The 22,537-nt window shown below is 26.7% G+C and overlaps 3 protein-coding genes across 7 annotated transcripts in view; 2 read left to right on the forward strand and 1 right to left on the reverse strand.

Moving 5' to 3' along the window:
- The window catches only part of LOC129959434 (GDP-D-glucose phosphorylase 1-like), a 49,010-nt gene extending 47,473 nt beyond the window's left edge, over positions 1–1,537 (forward strand). For all 4 annotated transcript variants that reach the window (XM_056072262.1, XM_056072263.1, XM_056072264.1 and 1 more), the window contains 4 exons: positions 95–198; positions 346–494; positions 704–769; positions 1,400–1,537. In XM_056072262.1, the coding sequence (XP_055928237.1) occupies positions 95–198; positions 346–494; positions 704–769; positions 1,400–1,512 (432 nt within the window). In that variant the 3' untranslated portion in view covers positions 1,513–1,537. The remainder of the gene's footprint in view (positions 1–94; positions 199–345; positions 495–703; positions 770–1,399) is intronic.
- A 137-nt stretch (positions 1,538–1,674) lies between these two features.
- Positions 1,675–9,556, reverse strand: LOC129959435 (uncharacterized). Its single transcript, XM_056072266.1, has 4 exons — positions 9,353–9,556; positions 6,382–6,473; positions 4,157–4,209; positions 1,675–1,814 (listed from the first exon to the last, which is right to left on the reverse strand). Exons 1-4 carry the CDS (start codon positions 9,437–9,439, stop codon positions 1,699–1,701), a joined length of 348 nt encoding a protein of 115 aa, XP_055928241.1. The 5' UTR covers positions 9,440–9,556; the 3' UTR covers positions 1,675–1,698.
- A 105-nt stretch (positions 9,557–9,661) lies between these two features.
- On the forward strand, positions 9,662–20,257 carry LOC129959008 (WD repeat-containing and planar cell polarity effector protein fritz homolog). Of its 2 annotated transcripts, XM_056071770.1 has the most exons (3): positions 9,662–9,904; positions 15,860–15,988; positions 16,561–20,257. In XM_056071770.1, exon 3 carries the CDS (start codon positions 16,662–16,664, stop codon positions 19,278–19,280), a length of 2,619 nt encoding a protein of 872 aa, XP_055927745.1. In that variant the 5' UTR covers positions 9,662–9,904; positions 15,860–15,988; positions 16,561–16,661; the 3' UTR covers positions 19,281–20,257. The 2 variants fall into 2 exon arrangements, with proteins under 2 accessions (XP_055927745.1, XP_055927746.1); XM_056071771.1 differs by lacking the exons at positions 9,662–9,904; positions 15,860–15,988 and adding an exon at positions 16,085–16,145.
- Positions 20,258–22,537: the final 2,280 nt, after the last annotated feature.

Here is a 22,537-nt window from a genome sequence, read left to right on the forward strand (position 1 = left end):
AAATTAATATGTGAATTTGGTTTCTTTTATTGTTATATAACCATTAATATGAGATTATAAGATATTTATGTGTATAATGATATTATGTTTATAGCCTGTTACTCAATTAGAAGATCGATGCTATATACTTACGTCTTTTCCATCAGAAGGTTTTGCCTTTGAAGTAGTTAAAAAGGAAGATATTTTGGAAGTAGTAAGGTGAAACATGCACTTACTTTCTAGTATATATTTATTTTTTGAAATTGAACATTGTTTATTTTTAATAATTAAGAATTTATTTTCCTGTCCAAACTTAATTTAAATACTGAATGAAACTAAAGGCATTTTTTTTAAAACTTAAAATAGGTCAGTGATGATCCTTATTGATTTTTTGGTTGAAAAAAAGATCCCACATAACATCTTCCTAACCCGTGGAAATACTTTTTGTTCATCCAAGGAAAATACTGGAATATTATCAGTAAGATTATATGTCTGGGCTAGAGAAGCTTATTATGGTGAGTGATTTTCAGTACACGGGTGTAGTGCCAAAAATTCTTAATGTTATAAACTTCAGATATATATAAACATTGTTTTGTCAATTAATTATGATAATAAATTTCACCTTTTTTTATATTATTTAATATTTTAAAAAATAATAATAAGTGTGAATTTAAACTGTGTATATTTCTATCCTTTACACAAATCTTTACAACTTTTTATATAGGGACAAAAAATGATCTTTCTTTTAATGTAGCAGTTTGTGAATTAGCTGGCCATATTCCTATTAAAGGTATGCTATTCCATATTTTATGAAGAACATTTTTTTTTCTCTTCTGTCTATATTTACAGCATTCCTATTATATATATATATATATATATAAAAGGAATTTAGTGAAAGGATTTTTTTTTTATGGTTGCTTATAAAATCGATCCATGCTTTTTATAAAATTATATCATAAAATTTCTTTAACTGTTATTTTCTAATTTTAAACTTAATATTATTTACAATTTTTTTATTTAGCTTGGATCTATTTCATAAAATAATCTTAAGTTTTTTGTTTTGTTTTTTGTCAATAAATAAAAGCATTAATTTTCTTTATAAACATTCTTTAGAAAGGAAACAATGATACTTTTTAAATATACAATAAAAGATGTACAACTACACCTATTCTTTGATTTTTTTTAAAAATTAAATATATTGTTAAAATCTGTTTATTGTTATACTCAAAAATACACTGAGATCAACCTAATTTCAGATTTAAAAAATTTAAAAACTTAGGAATTTCTACAGATAATAATTAATTATATTTGCTAAAATATAATACTTAAACTAATATTTTCTATTCCATTCATAGTATGATTGCATTTAAATAAATATTTTTGTTTATCAAAATTTGATGTTGATTTATCTATTTTTCAGACGAAAGAAGTTTTGAAAGTATTGATGAAGACAACATAGTAGCACAGTTAAGGGAAGCATGTCATTGCACATTTATATCCATTAGAGATAAAGTAAAACAACTATATAATTAATTATTAGCAATTAAAAAAAACTTTTATTTTTTAAAAACAAATTCAACATTATTAATATATACCCGTATGTAAAACCCTGAACAAAAATTTATAAAAACTTGTAAAAGTATATAAAAAGTTGCATAAACAGAGTATAAAAAAATTTGTACAAAAGGTGTATCAGGCCCATCAAAATAAGCTCAGGGATCAAAAGTATACAAGAACAAATCTAAACAATGAAATCAACAGCAATACGATAAGCACTTTCATTATCTTTCGAGTCTTTTCTTCATCTTTTAGCTTGAGCAGTTTTAATCTTTGTGCTAAAATGAATAAGGAAAATGTCATCAGAGACTTAAAAAAAAAAAATCATTTAACACTATTTGCATACTACCAAGTAATCACTTTAAATTTTATCAATTTATATAGTACTTTAAATTTTGATTTTTTTTTAGAAATCAATAAATCAGCTCTTTGAAACATTCAAGGAAATACTTATTTGGTAACAAAATGCAACTCTTCATCTCATTAAATATGCTATGCCAAAGACTTAATTCAAATGCTAAATATCAAATAAATAATTAAAAACAATTGTTCATGTAGGAGTTTACAGTTATGTTTTCAAATAAAAATAAATCAGTGAAACACATGACTCTTATTTCCAAACAGAAAGTTCAAAGGAGTTTGAATTTCAACCTAACAGGCCAAATTTAACATATTTCAAAGTTTTATTTATATTATTCTTAAATAAATTTATTAAAGGAATAATACCTAATACAATGGTTTTTATGATGGAAATTTTTGCACAGATACTATGATTATGGTCCATGAACCCCAAATAACCTTTCTTTAAAAATTTTGTATATACTTGTGAACATGAGCATTAAAGCAATTTTGACTGGATTTGAGTTGGTGAATGAGATATTGTAGGGAGAAGAAAAATCAAAGCGAGTTCATAGATCGGCAATTTAGCTCAAGGGAGGGGGAATCTAGTGTTGAAATTTTCATTTGTCTTTAACTCCCTTATAACTAATGAAAGAAAGATAATTCAAATTAAGTGAATTATTGCTTCATCATATGCAACACTTTCTGTACCAAAATTTTTTCAAAAGCTGCAATTGTTTAGAAATTATGTACTGAAAATTGATTTACAACTTCTAACTTAGATGTAATTTTAACCTATATTTAACACTTTTAACAAAAACTTTGCATTCAGTTAAAGAACTACAGATAACTTATTAATAGTTATAGATATTCTTGCACTCCTGCTTCTATAATGGAACAATTTTCAAAGAATAACCAGAAATATTTTCTGTGAAAAAATAAAGATTAGATATATGATTGAAAAAAATCTCTTTATAACAGTCCATGGAAATATTCTCAAAGAATATATCTAATGGCATATTTCGATATTATAAAGAACGGAACATTTTTCTACAGTAAACAATATTGTAGGCAAATATTTAAATTGTGTCCTCCTCTTATACAATGCAAGCATCATATTTTAATAACATTATGCTGCCAATTTCCTTAGTTTTTAAGCAAATTAGTTTTTCACTCAATTCTTGAAAGTAATTTTCACAGGTAGCACTTTCTTTAAGAGAAGAAAAGATGCTATTTATGGAGTTCTTGATTCCTGAAATCTATATTTCTTGTAGACCTTTTATTAGTTTTCCTTCTACTTTATTACATACAGTTACCAAGTACATAACACAACTAAAAATTTAATGGGAGGGGGGGAATTCATTCACAACAAGTACGGAAGAAAAAAAAATCGAACAAATGAAAGTTTTTTAATATAGTGTTCACAGTCTACTTGTATACCTTAAAAGGAGACAGGGCTATGGAAGTTTTGCCTTTTACAAAGAAATAATATAATACTAAGCATTCTTTTTTGCTTATTTTTTAAAGAGATGGGTAAAAATGTATCGAACCCTATTTTAGTTTCTATAAGGGACTTAGCTCATGGACAATGTAAACTTAAAGCATGAAAAGCCCTGAATCTTTTATGTGACTGTCAGATGGGAAAAGAAGTACAGTTTTCCCTGAAAAGCAACTAACTGAAATCTTGGCAACCAAAGTTCTTCTATGAGTAATAGTGGAGTAATGCAAAGGTCAACAACAATGGTTTTAACTTGAAAATATTTCCGGCCAGGATTTTGCTACAAATACTTATCTGGGCAATTCTACTCTGTTTTCTTCACTCTAAACTACACCTTTATGTGGGAATAGGATGACACCATACTGAGTCTTTTTCCCATCTTATAGTATTTAAAAAATTACGATAAAAAGGAGGAAAACTTTGAAATTTCTAGTATGAATCCTTTTAAGTATATTTAAAAAAATAATTGATTTCAAGAATTTAATTAAAGAACTTAGAGAATAATTCAAATTTATCAAAATATTAAGAGTACACTTTTTTACATACAATTTCTAAAAATCCTTAATTAAAAAAAATTGGAACATTTTTTCAATTGATGTTTGTATTTTTCTAGAAAAGACAGAAGAAAAATATTTACTCTGCATTCAAAATAGTACAATAAATGCAATGTTAAGAAAATTAAAAAAAAAAATAATTCCAAGAAAGACAGTAACAATTTATGTATGTAAAATAAAAGGAAAAAAAAAAAAAAAAAAAAAAAACATTAGACAAATTCTGTCTTACTGCATCTGTCCACTTCTTGTGTCAGTTTGTTCAATTCAGCTTCATACATAAACCTGCAAAAATATTTAATGAAACAAGCTATAATTGTTTATATTATATATATATATATAGGCATCATAAGTATCTATTAAAAAAACTAGAACAAAAAGTTAATTCATTTCAACTAAAAGATAATAATGATGAAAATAATCGTATAATTAGAACCAATAATAAGATGTCACAGGGATCTGCTTCAAGATTAGGCTTATATGAAAACATGTTAAGTTTTCTTGAAAAATCTGAAAAGGTGTAATATTCCCTTAATATAAATAAAATAGTCCATTTGACTTCAGAGGACCCCAAATACATGCCAAACAGATAAGAGCAAATTAGGATTTGTACAGAATTTAAATTCACATTTATAATTTAGGCTGCTTTTCCTTCTTTTATGATGGACATTAGCTATTTGAAAGGCATGTATTACTGTATCTATTAATCCTTAATCAATTCAAATGGTTATTATCAGTTGTCATTATCATTTTTGATGCACGGTGGACTGACTTCAATAAGTTAAATTGTCAAGATCCTACCACAGCAGCAGAAATTTTTGCCCAGAATTCTGAAGATCAAGTAAGCACTTGAGAGATCTTTAATGTTAAGTATAATTACACAACATGCTTTCTGATTTTTCTTAGCATCTCAAGATTTTGCCGGCCACAAAAGTGGACTCATGAATTTGAGTTCATGAGGTCAGTACCACATAATACAGCTGGTAACTTCCTTCAGTGTGAATATGTTTTACCAATAAACATTTTTTATGAGGCTGAATAAGAAATAATTAGCTTCCCATTTAAAAGCAGTTTATTCATAATTACACATATTCATGGTTCACACATATTTTTTGTGCTAGGAGAAATGATAATAAAAATTAGAAAGTATGAAAGGAAAATCTTGTTTCCTTATGTTGATTGGTATTGTAAGGCCTAATAGTGACTGAAAAAAAGCAAACAATTCGAAAGTTTTATTACCTATGTTCTCTTGAGTAAGAGCAGCTCTGTTACTCTATTTTATAAGGCATCTAATGATGAGAAAATACTAGCACACAATACCCAAGACTTATTCAAACTTGAAACCTTTATCACATTCCCATTAGGTTAGAGCTTCTTTAAGTTCAGATTTCTCCATCTATTATTTATTCTTTTTAATTAAATATGTAATATAAAGTATTCTGATGGAACAATCAATTGGTTATTGTAGATTTATTACAATTCCCTGCACCAAAAATAATTAAGACGAGAAAAAAAAAAGGCAATAAAAATTAAAATTTTTTGAACAGTGCTGCAAAACAATGAAAGAATGTTCCGAGAAATGAATCAACTTCAAAAGGTTTGTCAAAGTTTTATGTATAACAAAGCAGTTGAATCAAATTTATAATAAAATTCAAATAGGTTTTTTTTTTTTTTTTAATTTGAAGAGTTTATTACTAATGCAAAATATAAATGCAGAATGAGATTTCCAGAATGGTTATCTGTTACAAAAATATTTCCTTTCATCATGATAATATCAATCATCAAGCAGTTTTTCAACTTCAAATGGATTTTATATGATACCGATCACATTCGTAGAAATTCACCACCATACAAAATATCTGAACTCTTTATGCATTATTGATGAAGACAGGAAAGCAGCATCATAAAATGTAGGTGATTCAAAAGCTATCAATTTAACATTCTAAATGACAAATAGAAATAAATCATACTAAAAAATGGAAATAAAGCACAAATCAAATATACTTTCTCTGCTTCAAAATTTTTGATGTAAATATGCCTAGAGCTTTTCACATACCCAGAAGTAAATTTTCAGATCCAAGTGCATGGACAGATATTATATAATAAATTATATAAATTTCTCATTATATATATATAGAGAGAGAGAGAGAAAGATTTAAAAGATGTACCATTTGAAATTGCAAATTATAGCAATTCTAACTCTTCTTTCAAACTATTTCATGTTCCACAATTTTTAAAAAGTCATTATGATATAAATAAATTTCATACTAAGAATAAATCCCAGAAGCAGATAATAATTTGAGGGTTTAAATAGAAGTAATATGGCAGTTATATTTTATTTATTTTTTAAAATTAGAATTAAAATTACCAAGTTCTATGGAAAAAAAGGATACATTTTGTCATTGAAAACTACAAAATTCTTACATATCATACACAAAAATGTAAAAATATAATTACTTTTTGGAAGTAAAAACACGCCTATCAAGTCGAGTTTGTATAACCCACATTCTTTTGATAGCTTGGCCAAGCTGAAGTTCTAGTACCTCAAACTAAAATCAAACAAATATAATTTTAAATACAAATAAAAGATAATATAATAAAAATTTAAAAAGAGCAAATATCTGGTTCTTTGATTATTATACATAACAATGCAGCTCATATTACAGTGTACATTACTCAAGTTAAATTTATCATAATCACTATCATGTATTTTCAATGGAATCTATAAATAATTAAATAAAACTCAATTTTAAATGCAAAATTTTGCAAAAATTCAATACTTTTATTTAACTTAATTAATAGTTTTATTTATAAATGCATTTCTACAAACCATCCATAGATAAAACTTTAAAACAAAATAATGCCTTTTTTAAATATTTTAGTATTTTACTAAAGTCTAGAGGTTGTCAAGATTAAAGGTTCAGAAACTTGATATCTAATTCCACTGAAGATCCACCAATATATCAGATGCTACATGGTGAAATAATTTAGCATTGAAGGGGTTTAATATTCTCTTGAATATATGATATGAAAGTTTAGAAAGAGGAAAATCATTCAACTGTAATCTTCATAATCTAAACTGAGCCCATATAGCCGCAAACTGATAAGCTAATTTAACAAATCAACCTTCAAATACAGTGTACTGCATTGCAAATTTTACTTGGAATCCTACAGGTTCTTGTTTTGAAAAGAGATAATATTTTATGCCATTTTTTCTTCTTCTTACTCTATTGATGTGCAATGGAGGGGGGGGGGATGAAACAGTCTCAGTATCTATATCATTAACAATCATTAAAAATGATAAGAAAATGAAGTTAATTCAGTCAATGAATCCCTTATTCATAAGATTTTTACAGCAGCTATTTATTTTCATTATTTTATTTAGATCACTAATACTGAAAATGCTTCAACAATACTGTTGATGTATCAATATAGTTAAATATATTAATTTTGGGACTAAAAAGAAGTGCAACCCATCACTAATTGTTTCCGTAACAGATGATTAATAACACAGTAAACACTGAAATTAATTCTTCCATAATAGTTGATTTCTGCTATCCCATTAAGTATCATATCTGCTTTTAAAAGTTGTATGCCTTTTAAATATTTTTCAGAATACTTTATGTATATATATTAAGATTACAAACAGTCTCCTAATTGTTGTAAATAAGTAAAATAATATATATGTTGACATGTTAGAAAGCAAAAGATTCTATTATAAGAAGATATAAGGAAAAGAAAATTTCATTCTCTTCTGATTTTCTTCCTCTAATTTTATACAGGATAAGGTTAATTAGAAGAAGATAGTGGTAGAGAATGCGACTGATAGAAACTTTTTAAGAAGCTGTTGCAAACTTAAGGTAAACGGTAGGCAAAGTTAAGCATTAGAAATTACTTTCTAATCTCTGACTCCTAAGATACTGTAACCCTGGAAAACCTTTCAGCGCAAAATATTGTCAAATTTCTGTACAATAATGTTTGATATTTTGAATGCCATACATTACCATGAAGATATTCTGACAATACTGTAGAATATCTTCAGTTATTAGAGTAATTTGATTTACCTTTTATAAAGGAATTATGAGAGAATGAATAATTTAACCTCCTATTAATTCTACCCGTTTGAATCGGATGGCCCATTGATAAACTCTGCTGAGATCTTTCCCTTCTTATAATATATCTTTCAACAATTCAAATTTTCTCTTGCTATCATGTATACAAGATAACACGAACAAAACGCTATACACAAACCTGTGCATATATAAACATGTAAATGAGGGACAATTTCAGGTTCTACAGACTATGATTAGAGAAAAAGTGCTAAAAATTAAAATTGCTTATTTCAAAGTCTTATCATGAGAACTGTTGCTGTAAAGTATATTACTTTAAGAAATCTACTAAAAATATAAGGATTTTTAAGTAATTAAACAATTAGAAAAGCACTTTAAATAGAATGAAAGAAAAATAAAGTGGACTTTTCGTTATATTTGTAATAATATTTATGAACTAGAAGTTGAAAGTTTACATTCTTCAAACCAATGCAAAAAGTTAATCAGGTCATTAAAAAAAAAGTATATGAACCTGTTTTAATTAAAAAGTGAGCCATATTATTAACAAAGCTGAAGTGTCATTTATTTGCATAAAATCTTAACCACTTCAAACTCCTGATAGTAATTTTTGTATGGCAGGAAATTTAAATCATTTAACATAAACAATGCCTCTCGGTATCTATACACACAATGAAATGTAGATATGTGAAAAAGTTATATATAAAAATATTTTTATGAATAATGCATTTTATACATTCATATGGTTTTAGATTTGTTGAACAAAATTTTTAATATGCATTTAATATTTGAAACTCATTTATTTTTTCTACAAACAGCAGCTGGCAGCACAAATTTTTTACCAAACGCTTTCTGAGTATAATTTATTTAATCTAGATTTCTCATTCACTTTTAATGAAACGATCATCCTCATGATTTTCTAAGGACTATATAATTTTTTTTAATGAAACTACTGAATCGATTCCACTTATTTTTATAAAACACATGCTAGCCGACAAAGTTTAATCATTTTTCATGCAAATAAGTTGCAGCGTATGGTATTTAAACATTTAAGAGTAAACAGTTGGAGAGCATCTTTATGATTGGCAAACTTAGCAACGGAAGGACGCTTTAAAACTTGCTAAACAGGTTTAACGGCGTCCATTTATCGAACAAAGTAACGAAGCAAATTATCTTTGTTTTTCTTTATAATTTTAACGTTTAAATATAAATAAAAATGATGTATAAATAAAAAAATGCGGTAAGTTACAATGAAATACCATAAAATCATATTTAAACGAACGATTGAATTCAGATTCAAAAGAAAGAACAAAAGTATATTTAATCAATCCATAAATATAAATTAATTCAATAACTCTGACCTCATCTGGGTATTTTATATAATCAGTTCTTTTCTCCGGTATTTTCTGACCCATAACGATATTTTCATTTTCAGTATTTTGAGCCATATTAAATGCAGACTTCAACAAACTATAAAACGATGCTACTCGGCATGCAAAGTTTCAGTTACGCGCGTCGAAGTTGTATCAACAGTTGAAGCATTACGTGAAAAATGTCAACAGGTAACCAATCATGATGCCAGATTCCAAACGTTGCCATCAGCTATCTTTCTTCACTTCCTATTACAGCAGTATCCGCTAAATTCTGACAAATAGTCGTGGAAACACAAAGCAATTTTTTTTTCTTATTTTTTTATTGTAGTTAAGACCGACAACAGAATAGAATACAATAATAAGGCGAAAACAAATAGATAAATGCATGCGTCATCTTATTACATCACTTCCGATCAAAACCAAGTTTTTGAACTGATTTTTATTAAACTTTTACTGTTTTGTTTATATTTATCAAAGGAATAGACACATTATAATTGCTAAAACGTGGACATTCCATATCCAACCTACAGAAGTTTGCAGGTTAATATTACCAATTTATCATTCATTTTATTTGTGAAATTTGTTGTTTGTGGATTATGTATGAACATAAATGAATAGATTTATTTTACGACTTTCATTGAACGGAATATGCATGTAGAAATAAACAAATCATAATTTAGTTCGGTGATATGAAGTGTTTGCTCATTTATTAATTTATTGTGGTTAAATTTGATTTGCATGGATATACAAATTTTCAAGGATATTGCCTTTTAGATAGATAATGATTTTCTTTAAAATCTAAGCATTACTTGCTTTAAATCACAATCTATTGTAACAATCGCAATTTTGTTGGTTATTTATTCTCAGGGGTGAAAATGAAATTACCCAAAATCCCGGTAATTTTTTAATTGTAATTAGTTGTGAAATCATCGTGAAAATTTTAAAATTGACATACAATTATTTTTTAAGAGCTTGTTAAAATTTTTTATATATCTTATTCATCAATACATACAAACAAGGCTGACTTTTGACTCCATGACTTTTTGAAAAATAGTACTTATCACTTTCAACATGCATTGACATTTTTTTACAACATATTATATTTGTTTTAATATAAGGTTGCAGTATTCCTTTGTTTTGACTAATTTATTGTTAGCAGGATTTTTTCCTCCTTTTTATTTCAATATCTTCTATTTAATGATTTGTTTACTCAGTAATGTATTATTTATTTAGGGGGTGGGTATTTCATAGTGTCAGTATGCTGTTGGTATGAGAGAAGCTTTAGAATATGAAAACTCATTATTTTTAAATTGTTGGAGTTGTATGTAGAATAAGAAGTGCTGAGTATTTGTAATTGTATTTATAGAAGAGCTAGGTTAGTTTATTATTTTTTGAAGAGAAGTTAACATTATTTTTTATTGATAAATAGTTTTAGAAAAGTCTTTTTACCTCTTGAAATACCCTATAATTATATGTTTCCTATATTTATATATTCTTGACTTGAAGGTTTCCGGACAGAATTTATATTTATAAATATTAAATTTAGAGCTTTTTTAGAATTGAAAGTGCAGATAAAAATATTTTAGGTTTGTTTAAGGTTCCATATATATTTGCCTTTGTTTAGTTAATTGGTTTTTTTTGTATGTGGTCATACTGTTTAAAATATCTATTAGCTGATGCTATCTAATGATTTTAATATTGTGCTAATAAACTTTACAAATTTGACTTTTAATTGAAGCAGCATGCAATATTTTACGTAACTTTAATTCTTGGAATATATTTCTAATTTTAGATAGTTGTCAAATAAGAACATGTTTTAAATTATATTTAAATCAGCAAATGGGACCTGAGGATTTTGACTTATAAATTTCAGGTTGCTGAATTCAGTTTTTAAAATGGAAGAAAATATTCTTTTGAACATGCAGTCAAATTTTATTTTTGAAGAATAATTTAACTGTATAATAAAAATATTTAAATTACCTGGATTAAAACTAAGTAAAAATTTTTAAAAAAAGTTCAAATGCTTTTAAGGTTAAATTACCTAATAACCAGCCAATATTTGCTGGAATCTACATGGAAGTATGTTGTTCTGCTTTGTTAGAATTCTTAATATTATCATGGTGCATTTAAAATAATCAAATCTTGTAGAAACTTTATTTATCATTTTCTTGCTTTTGATGAGTATACTTATATAAAATTAACTTTAAAAACTCTAAATTTCAGTGCAAAATTATAAAAATATAGCTTAGAGATTAAAACTATTTTTTGTTACTTGTGAATTAGGTTAAATTCTAGAGACGGGAAAGTTGAGTTTACTTCTTTGAAGATGTGTACAAGCATTTACTATATCATTCACTATTGATGGAACTTCTTGTACTTTTGTATATACTGTTAACATGAGATGCCATGGTCTAAAATATATTATGACATTATTTGTATTCATTTTACTAAAACTGATATTACATTAATCAGTAAATGCAAACCAATTCCAAGGTACACACACAAGGTAAAAAAATTGCAACAAAAGAAACAGTCATGTATTTTTATGACTTTCAGTAAAAATTAATAAATTGTTAAGAAAAATACAAGAACTATATTACGGTGATGTGGGCTCATAGAAATAACTGTCTTATCCAAAAATCAAATTAGAATTTAATGAAAAATTTAATTCTGTTATTGAAATAAAATTTAGATGAAGCAAATATAGTATAATAATATTTTTAGAGATTTTGTATAGTTGTAAAATTAACAGTTTTTTTTTAGCTAAACATTTTTGGGGAACATTTTCAAATACTAATCTGTGACTAAAATTCAATAAAGAAATTCCACTTCCGATTTCCACTTACATTATTGTTTCTATAGTCCATTGGAAAGTGTAAAAGTGAAGTAGTACTTAACTGATAATGATATATCTCTGATTTGATACATTTTGAATCTTTAATCTAATTTCACTGTAACATATTTAAGAATCTGAAGTCTTTGTTTATTTTATCTATTAAATAGTCATCTAACGTATAAGAACTCTTTTTTTAGTCTAAATTCCAACAAAGTTCCATCAGATTTCAGAATCTACTGGAATTTGAATCTGGCTGCCTCAATCTTTTTTTTAAATAATATTCTGTTAATAATGTGATTACCAAATGTAACCATTAACCTCAAACTAATTAATCAATCTTGTTTAGATGTTTGGAAAGCATAATGCAAGTTAGAATATGATCCTCATTGTTTGAAACCATGCTCAAAATATATAAGGGTCTATTTAGTAATGTCTCAAAAGAAGATGTAATATGATAAATAAAGTTAGCTTAAAGTTTTCCCCCTTCTATCACTATTAAGTAATTGAGTTTGTAACTCACTTAAACTTGTAAAAATTTCCCTTGCCTCCCTTCTTTCTATTGAAGTTACTATTAACCTTACAATGGATGTCTACACATTTTTTATTTCTATTTATAAGCTTTATATGACCACTCTAAAGGGTAACAATGAGTGTATGGAAATTCTTTTTTAAATGCTTTTTGATAAACATTTGTAGAAAACACTAGTGTATGACAATAATGGTATTAGAATTAAATTTAAACTGTAAAATTGGAGAAATACCCAAATGGCTGTTGTATGAATAATGCTACCATTAAAAATACTATCAAAATACATTTTTCTGTTTGCATTGTGAAAAAAGGGACTTACTGGTAAAAAGGGACTTGTATTTTTATTATAGAGTTGTTATGATGTGATTGAGTTGTTATGTGTGTCACTGGCATATTATTTAATTCATAGTATAGCCATATTTTGCATTTAAAATTAAAAAAAAATAATTAAAATTTTTTTTTAATAATTTTATTAAAAAAATTATTTGCTATTCAAAACATACCCACTAGAAAAAATCTTTAAAAAAGTTATGCATTCTAGGGTTAAGGTAGATTTCAAGAATTTGGAAGATGAAGTTGTTAAAAAGTAAATTATAGAACTTATTGTTTCTTTAGTGTTAGGTTTTCAAACTTGGATGCTAAGTATTAAAACTTATTCCAGGTTTGTAATCTAGTATATAGAATGCTAAGTTCAGCTATTTTTCTAGCAGTTTCTATTGATTTGTTTTTCTGCTTTTTATAAAAAGGAGAGTTCTTTCAATACTTTGAAATATCAAAATATCTTAAACAATTTTAATTTCCCTCAAAATTTGCTGCAGAACATTTGGGACAAACTTTGATGGATTAGAGATTTAGTGATTTTTTTTTTAATGAGGTGGGAAGAACTAACCAAGTGTTCTACACCAGCATTTTATAATCCTACTTATTACAAATTCCTCAAGATTTCAGACTGAAGTAATTAATTTCAGAATATTGAATTTAATTATATATAAACATTTATAATGTATTTTTTAGTATAATTCTTTATTTAAAAAGCTCAATTATAATGCAGATTCTTAATTCCCCTGGAAACACAATTGTTCTGGGGTTGGTTAATGCTGCTATCAGTAATGGTAGTACATACCTCTTTGTTAGGATTCCATGTTCATTAGGTATATAGGTTTTACATAGTTCTCACCATATGTGTTATTTGCAGCATTTCTATCATTCATTTATGGTACATGCTCAAGATTTCTCTGTTATGGTATCTGGATCATAGTAGCTTCTGAGTTTGACATGTTACTTCTTATAAATTCAGTGAATTAGCTTTTTTACTTTTCTTTTAAATATATTACATTTAGAAAATTTAAGGCTCTTGAGCATTGCCCAGTGCCACTTATATTTAATCCACCTCTTGTTTATAAAAGTTTGTCACCTAAATAAATTGTACTTCTGAAAATTTTAAATATCTTTAGTGTTATATATTATGATTATTGACCATTTATATAACTTATCCACTGGATGTATCATCTGCTCTAAAGAAAAATGGATCTGATGTAAACTGAATATATTTGCATCATTACAAAACAGAATATTGGAATGATGATTATAGGGAAAATGGAAACAAGTGATAAAAAATGATATGGAAGTTATGGAGTTAATTGCTTGGCAAATTGATATCATTGATATATTGAGTATAATAAAGATTACATTTTTTTCTTCTTTCTATTCTTTAATGAGTTTCAATTCTTTTTGAAGATTGTCTTTAGAACTGTTTGACAGAAAGGGTTTAACTTTCTGTAGCAATTTCAATTTCTGTTATAGTTAGATATTTTAGTTTTTCAATGCCCATAATTCAAATGGAAGATGCCAAGATCTTATTAAAACATAAAGCCTTTATATATTAATATGAACTTTTATGATAGAGTTTAAGACTTTTTTTTAAATATATCTAAAGTCAACTGTGTTGTACCGTCTCTTCAAGAAAAATAGAAGGGGAGAAAAAAACAATATAAATTTTAAAAAAAATTATGATTTTAATTTTAAAACTTAATTTTTTTTATTTGTTATTTATTTTTAAAAATTCTTCAACTTTTGATTGCATATTTCTACCTTTGACATTCAGTATGACTTTGTTATTTTTTAATGGTATTAAGATTGTTATAATTTGTGTTCAAAGCAATTATAAAATTGAACAGAATTTAATAATATTATTGAACTTGTGAGGCAATTAAAAGCATTTCTTAAAAATACCAGCAAACTCAAAATGCATGCATGATCTTAGCTCAAATAATGAGCCATAATTCCATTTGGTGTTATTCTCTGAATAGATGTTCTCTCATTACAGTATAACTTTCTGAATTTGTTTTGGACATACCAGATTTTTGAAAGTTTGTTTGGCTGTTTTCTAAGTTTTGATTGTTTGTAAAGAATTGAAATAACATGTTTAAGTCTTGCTGGACTATTGTAAACTTTGTACATGTTACATAAATCCTTAATTCCATTTTCCAGGAAGTCAATTGCACGAAGTTTTTTTTTTTTTTTTTTTTTCAAAATAATTTGTAATAGATCTAAGATTACGTTAAATCAAAATTTAGCTGATGGAATTGAAATGGTGTACTTTTTATTAGTGTACTTGGTTTTTTTTTGTTTTTGTCAATTTACTGAACATTCATACTTATTGTTTGCTGTGTACTATTTAGGAAGAATAAGCAGTTATTATTTTTGTGTGTGGAAGGTATTAAAGCTAAGTACTATTTTATTAAATATTTTAAAAATCAGTAAGACTGTAATCATTTATACATTTTCCTGAACTATGAGTTCTGTAGAACAATACTGAATGTGTAGAAAATTTTAGTGTCTGCCTGATTCATGTTCTTTGATATTTTGGGGCTAAAAGTAAAAAAGAAATTCATTTTGGTTTAAAATATTTATTAAAAACTGCTGTTATCATATGCTAGTATCAAATATTCTTTATTATATTCAATACTTAATTTCATATGGTTTTCTAATTTTTGGGTCATCAAAAAAATTTTCAAAAAAGGGGTAGGAGAGGCTGGCAGTTGGAATCCTTTTTTTTTTTTTTTTTGTAGATATTTTAACAGATTATTGTAGCTTGATCTAATAAATGTTTCCTTTTAATTATTTTCAGACCTATTTGAAAAATGTACTTGAGTGGTGATTTCCAAGACAAAATATCAAGCACATATTATATGCTTTTTATGTGAAATGCGAATATCTGTGTTATGGATATTTAACTATCATTCAAGTCTATTTTCAAGTAAGTATGTAACTGAAAACTTAGTTATTTTTTTTAATAATTAATAAAAATACATTTAAATTCATTTGTTTTTAAAATTTCGCAATTTTTTAGTTGATTTATAGATTTACAGCTGTATTGAGAAATTGCAAATTTTACAAGAGGAAGCATTTAAAAAGTAACTGACTTTATTAAAATCTCAGATTTTCCTTAAATAGTAATAAAAATAATAATTAAAAAAAATCTGCACAAAACTGACTCATTTTTCAGAATTTTATTTCTGTTGGTAAAAAAAAAAGTAATTTCCTTGTTTCATTTTTAAAAAATGGTTAATTTTGTACTATAGTCCATTATTTTAATGCATATGAAGTTAAATTATCAAACCTATGTAAACAAATTTACCAAATTTTAATTAAATTTTCTATCTCCTTTTTCTTTATTGAATAATATAGATTTACTAGGTTTTTTTTTTCTTGTATTTTGATAATTTTGTTAAACTTTTTATAACATCTCAGTATTTCATTTTTTTATTAACAACTTCTATAACTTTTTTTATTTAACAACTTATTCATTTTTCTGTGTTCTCTTGATAGATTAAAGTTGAGAAATGTGGCACAACACAGTAAAAGGAGGAATCACATGAATTATCCATTGACCTTTTATATGATATTATGAATTGGTTTTGCAGTTGAAAATGACTTCACTCTTGACATCTTTATATTTGTTGAGTTTTAAGCAGGCTGAAACAGCTCATAGTTCGGATTTAGATTGTGTAAAATTTTCTAGCAAAAGTGTGTGTACACAGGGTTTGTATGCTGATGCCAAAAATGAATTCATTCGAAGTAGATGTAGTGATTATAAGCAACAGTGGGGTTGGAAGAAAAACCTGAAATCAATTGACAAATTGTTTAAATCTTATAAATCGATATTTTTATCCTGGGAGTTAAATCAACCATTATTGATTCTTTTTAGTAATGGATCAATTGTTTGTATAGAATTTAACAATGAAGGAAATACTTTAAAAAATGTTGAAATTGATAATAATTTATGTGGAAAACTTTTACCCAGTCGAGTAGTTGATGCCTGTATTTGCCAAAATTATATATTTGTCACTTATTCAGAACCAAAATTAACTGTAATTCATGTTAATAAGGAATCAACGTCATTTTCTGCAAAAATTTTAGGCAAAAAGAAAGGGAAATTGATTGGTTCTGACCCTAAGATTTCTCATATTGATCTTATTGGTCCTTCTAGCAAAAACTTGGAGAGAAAACTTTCTCTCAACTTTTATAAAGATCATCTGTTGATTTGGTGGCGATTTACTGGCACAGATGTGTGGCCATGGACCCCAGTTTCATATGCGGCTGATCGAATAAATATGCTAATTTATTCATTGAATGAAGGTATTGAAATATTATGCACAATAAAAGTGCATGGTGAGCTTATTAATGCCAAATACAGTGCATGTAATTCGAATCAAATTCTTACACTTGTGGAAGTGAAAACAGAGAAAGGTAATAGCATTAATGTGTCTGTTTATGAAATTATCAAAGACCAGTGCCATCATGCATCTGTAATGCAACTGCCTCTACAAGGAAAAGTGACTTCTTTTGACTGGAGTTCTACGGACAAGCTGCTTGTTTCAGATTCGAATAATTTTCTTTTGATTTATGACTTAAAAAAGAAGACATCTATTGTAACTAATCTTTTGTTCACTCCACAGCTTATTCTTTGGCATCCTCAGGACTGTATTGCATTGGTGACTAGCACAACTGGTCAGATTCAGTGTTTTGATGCTGCTTTAACTTGTATAAAATTTAAATTGTATCATAGAACTTTTGTTGATTGTAATTTATTAGAGCTTAATTCTCACTTTGCTCAAAGTTGTTCTGTACAGAATCTACTGTGGCAAAAGTCACATTTAAATGATAAGTGCCTGATTTTGTTAGATTCAGATATGTCTTCATTTGTTCTTTTAAAATTTACTTTGGGGAGTATTACTAGAAATAATTTATCTGCTTCTGAATTAATTAGTCAATATTTAAAATCTGATTCTATAGATGAAGCCATTTTACTGTTGAAGAGTTTGAATTGGTGTCATGATAGTGAACTTCATTTTCAATGTTTGTCAAAAATAGCTAATTTTTTGCTTAGAAAACCTTTGAATCTGCAATCTCAAGCTGGTTTGGAATTAGCTTTAGGAACGTTTTACTCGAATATAGATGATTTACCTAAACGGATTCTCAAACTGTACCATCATAAAATTAATCACATTGCCAGACGTTTTTTCCATCATCTTTTACGTTATCATCAATTCAGAAAAGCTTATTTATTAGCTGTTGACTTGGAATCTCAAGATTTATTTTTAGATTTATTCCATGTGGCTATGCAAAAGGGTGAAAATGCTTTAGCTTGTGTTGCAATTCATAATGTTAATAAACTGAATGGATTGCAAAATAGTGCTTCCAATTCATCAATAGCTTCTGGTAGCTCAACAGGAACCTCGGCAGCATCAGATAACGATAATTGGGAAGGATCAATTGCACAGCAGCATGAAAAGACTGCATTTGAAAGTTTGTCAGACCAGCAATATTGGTCTGAGTATCCAAATGTGAAAAACAGTTGGTTAAAATCTTCAGAAATAGACATACATCATCAGTCAACTCCTTTTGAAAGGCAACATTTGCATAATGTTCAGCTTCTGAATTCTGATAGTTATGAACAAAATTCAGAGCATAGCTTATCTGCTGGTGTAGAATATTGCAAATCCGGCTCATCTTTTTGTGATAAAAAGCAGGTGCCTTCTTTTAGTCCCAGACCTCTACCTCCTCTTCCCTTCCATTATTCTAAATCTTCAGAATCATATGCATATTCTAATAATTCAGTTACCTCTGTTTCTTCCTCCATGAAATCTAAAAATATTTCTGGGCATAGTAACAACAATCAACTATTTGCAGTTAAATCTACAGAGAGTTCTTGGAAATTACCTTCCTCATCTCATCATGATATATCTTATAATACTGAAAATGGCGACTCAAATTCTTCTCAGGGTTATAATTTGCATTTCATATCTAATCCAAGTAATAGACCTTTACCTACCCTACCATCTTATAGTTCTCAGGCCTCAGAATCATATGTTTATGCTCAGAAATCTGTTCCTTCTGTAAACAGTGGATACAAATTTGGTGACAGTGAACAGTTATTGGCAGCTAGATCTAAAGGCACTGACCGGCATGTTATTTCTGTAAATAAAACAGAATGTGAAGAGATTGAAGATTCAAGAATAAAGCTTAAACATTTGGGTATAATTTAAAAGTATGTGCATTTCTTTTCAAGAGAATGTTTTAAATATCCTGTATATTTTACAAATATTCATTATAAATTATTTTGAGGAAGTACTCCATGATCTTATGTCTGAATTTATAATGTTTGTTTTAAATGCATGAAAATCATTTTCATTGTTATTAAATAAACAAATGCATTCATTTTTAAAGCTACATTCAAAAGTTAACAACCAAAAACTAACAGTTACAATCATTTTGTTTGTTGGAAATGACATATGAATTCTTGCAACTACTGATATATTCAATCATTTGCTGATTATGTTTAAGATATATTCATTGAATTTAAAATGTCAAAGAGCTTATTGTCTGAAACTTATTTCAAAATATTTTTTTCTTTCATCATTTTTTTTTTCTATGTACAGATATGTATTTATTTAAATAATTTTTAAACATCATCTGGTAAACTTTAGTTTTTTAGGTCTTTCAGAATATGTATATATGTTTCTGTTTTATGATCATGAAATATTGAACAAGAATCTCAAGGCATTTTTTGAATTAAAAAAAATGTGCTTCGTGTATTTGATGCATTTCATACAGTTTCATTGTTCCCATCTGTTCTTTAAATTATTTTATTTGTGTTTACTTATATTAAGAGTGGAGTTCAAGAGGATTCATGTCAAAATGATTACTTTCCTGGTGTCGGTAAGATTGGCTACTTTTGAGAATTATTTGCTTCTTTAAAAGTAGTTTATTTAGTTGAAAGGAGTTTAACTGTGTTGATCATTGAAATGTTTTGATGAAAATCTTGAGCTGTAAAGCTTTTGATGAAAAAGATTCAAATGATTTTTCACAAAGTCTTGAACTTAACCACATGAATGTATTAGTCAAAATAACCAAAGAATTTACAATACTTCTTTTGAAAAGCCAGAGTAGTTTTTCTCCATTTTAATCTACTGGAAAAAAACAAGTAAATATTTTCTATTTTTATGAAATGCTACACCAAATAATGCATATACATGTTTAAATTGTTATTCAAACAAAATGAATTGTGTATTTTATTGTATATTAATACATATATATATATATATATATATTTCATTTTAATCTATTTTCTATTCTTGATTATATATTTTTTATTAATTGAAATGAGATTGAATATTATCATAAAGCGAAATAAAGTATTTTAGAGATTATGAAGCAGTTTCTTTTTTACTGATGCAATATCACAAAATAGTAAGACATTTTTGTTCTGGAGATGTATCTGAAAAGTCTACATTAAGCTGATTATTCCTTTTTTTTTTTTTTTTCATCCAATAATATAATCCATTTTTTTAGAATTCTGCTGAACACAAATATATCATTTATGATGTGTTCATATTTCATAACTCATTCTTATAAGATCTCATTATCAACTGTAAAGAATGTTTTAAAAAGGTAATAACAAAAAATAGAAACAGATCTTGCTCTATATTTACATTTTATTTATCATAGAAATTTTATTTCATTTTGATATTTTTTAAAACTTTAAATTATGTGTTTATTACAATTATTATCTGTGCATTAAACATCTGTTTGGACACTTTTCTTATTTAAAATCTGTATATCTTGCATATAAGTGTATTATTGTATATTAATAATACACTTATAATAAAAAAAAAAGTTAAGGATAAACCTATTTTTATTATATCTTATGATGCACAATTTTCTCTGAGACTTCACTGTTAGTGATACAATAAATTCTGTACTAAGATAAAGAAAAGGATGAGGTAGGAGAAAATGTGAACATAGGAAAAATCTCGTATTGAGAACATTAGATTAATTCTCAATATACCATATATATTAGTGATGAATTGTAAATACCTTATGGAAGGAATTTGATCCCAGTGCATATGCAAAAATCATTTAATATTAATTACTAAATTTAGTAATATTTAATTACTAAATTGTTGAATAGAATGAAAAAATTTCTTTAGCATTCCTATAAAATAGTTGTTTTGTGCTGTATAATTAGGGATACTCATTCTTTATGTTATACTTTAGCTGCATTACTTGCATCTAGATATAAAGTTAAATTCTGTGATATGCTGAGTATTTTTCATGTCTAGTTACTCATAGATCAGAATTTTTTTTAAAATCATTGTGCACATTTTTTTACCATTTTTAATTATTTTCAATTCTATGAAATTAGGTAACTCATCTTTTTTACAGCATACTGTTTTATTGATTCAAGTTCATAGAATTTGCGAGAAAAGATTCAACACACATATTCAATATAGTTAAAGTATCAACGTTTCTAATGTTTTTAAAAATACAATAATTAGATTTAGATATGTCAATTAATTGCTTAAATTCCTCATTAACAGTTTTTGAAAATGATGGGCAATACCGTTTTACTTTCTGTGAGGTTTTGAAACAACAAAAAAATTGAATCATAGAAACTTAAATATGAAAATGATCCCTTGCACAAAGCAAGGTTATAAATATTTATCGTCAATGTTATTTCATAAAAATACCAGTCATTTTATATGAGTTATTCAAAGGTATGATGATTAGTTTTTAATAACAAATACTGTATGGATATTTTCTTGAAAAACTGTGCAATAAAAAAAATCCTTTAAGGAATTTATAGAGGTTCAAAGTGTGAAGAATAGCTTTGAACTGATTTAATGTTTGCTGCGGTGGGAGCATCATTTGGAATAAACAAACCAGAAATAAGTTGAAAAACACACATACAAAAAGAAATAGTGCATATTAAATGCATAACTATTTGATGCATGAATTTTATGATGCTTACGAGTTTAATGTTTAGGTTTTTATTTTTAACTAAAGATGAGCAGAATGATCTTAAAATATGAGAATTAATGAAAGTTGTTTATCATTTTTGTCAAGTATGATATAAATTTAAATTACAATAATTACAGATTACTGAGCTAATTATAAAGCATTTATTTGAGCTACACCTAGAACTGAACAAGTTAACTGCTGCAGTGGATTTTACCCTGAAACTGAACAAAATCCCCCATCTTATGAAAGGCAAAATTATATATACCTGGGAAATTAAGTTACAGTACCCATCTAAATAATTCCTTCATAGGGAAGCTGGGGATAGTTGTAACAAGCCTGTTACATCGTGATTTCTAAAACTTTTAATCAGAATTTTTGTTCAATTTGATTCTTAAGATTGGCCCTATTTTGTCAGCACAGTGAGTGACCAACTGAAACATATTGTAAGAAGTTGTGAACATACGTTCCATTTCAGCTAGTAAATGGAGAAAAAAAAATATTT

The sequence above is a fragment of the Argiope bruennichi genome, chromosome X1 (assembly GCF_947563725.1).
Source record: "Argiope bruennichi chromosome X1, qqArgBrue1.1, whole genome shotgun sequence".
In the NCBI taxonomy this organism is placed as follows: domain Eukaryota; kingdom Metazoa; phylum Arthropoda; class Arachnida; order Araneae; family Araneidae; genus Argiope; species Argiope bruennichi.

Coding starts and splice junctions, on each gene's coding strand:
- LOC129959008 (XM_056071770.1), top strand. CDS start 16,662: ATGACTTCACTCTTGACATCTTTATATTTGTTGAGTTTTAAGCAGGCT.
- LOC129959435 (XM_056072266.1), bottom strand. CDS start 9,439: ATGGCTCAAAATACTGAAAATGAAAATATCGTTATGGGTCAGAAAATA. Junction 6,474..9,352: donor ATATAAAATACCCAGATGAG/GTCAGAGTTATT, acceptor GTTTGATTTTAG/TTTGAGGTACTAGAACTTCA. Junction 4,210..6,381: donor CGTGTTTTTACTTCCAAAAA/GTAATTATATTT, acceptor ATATTTTTGCAG/GTTTATGTATGAAGCTGAAT.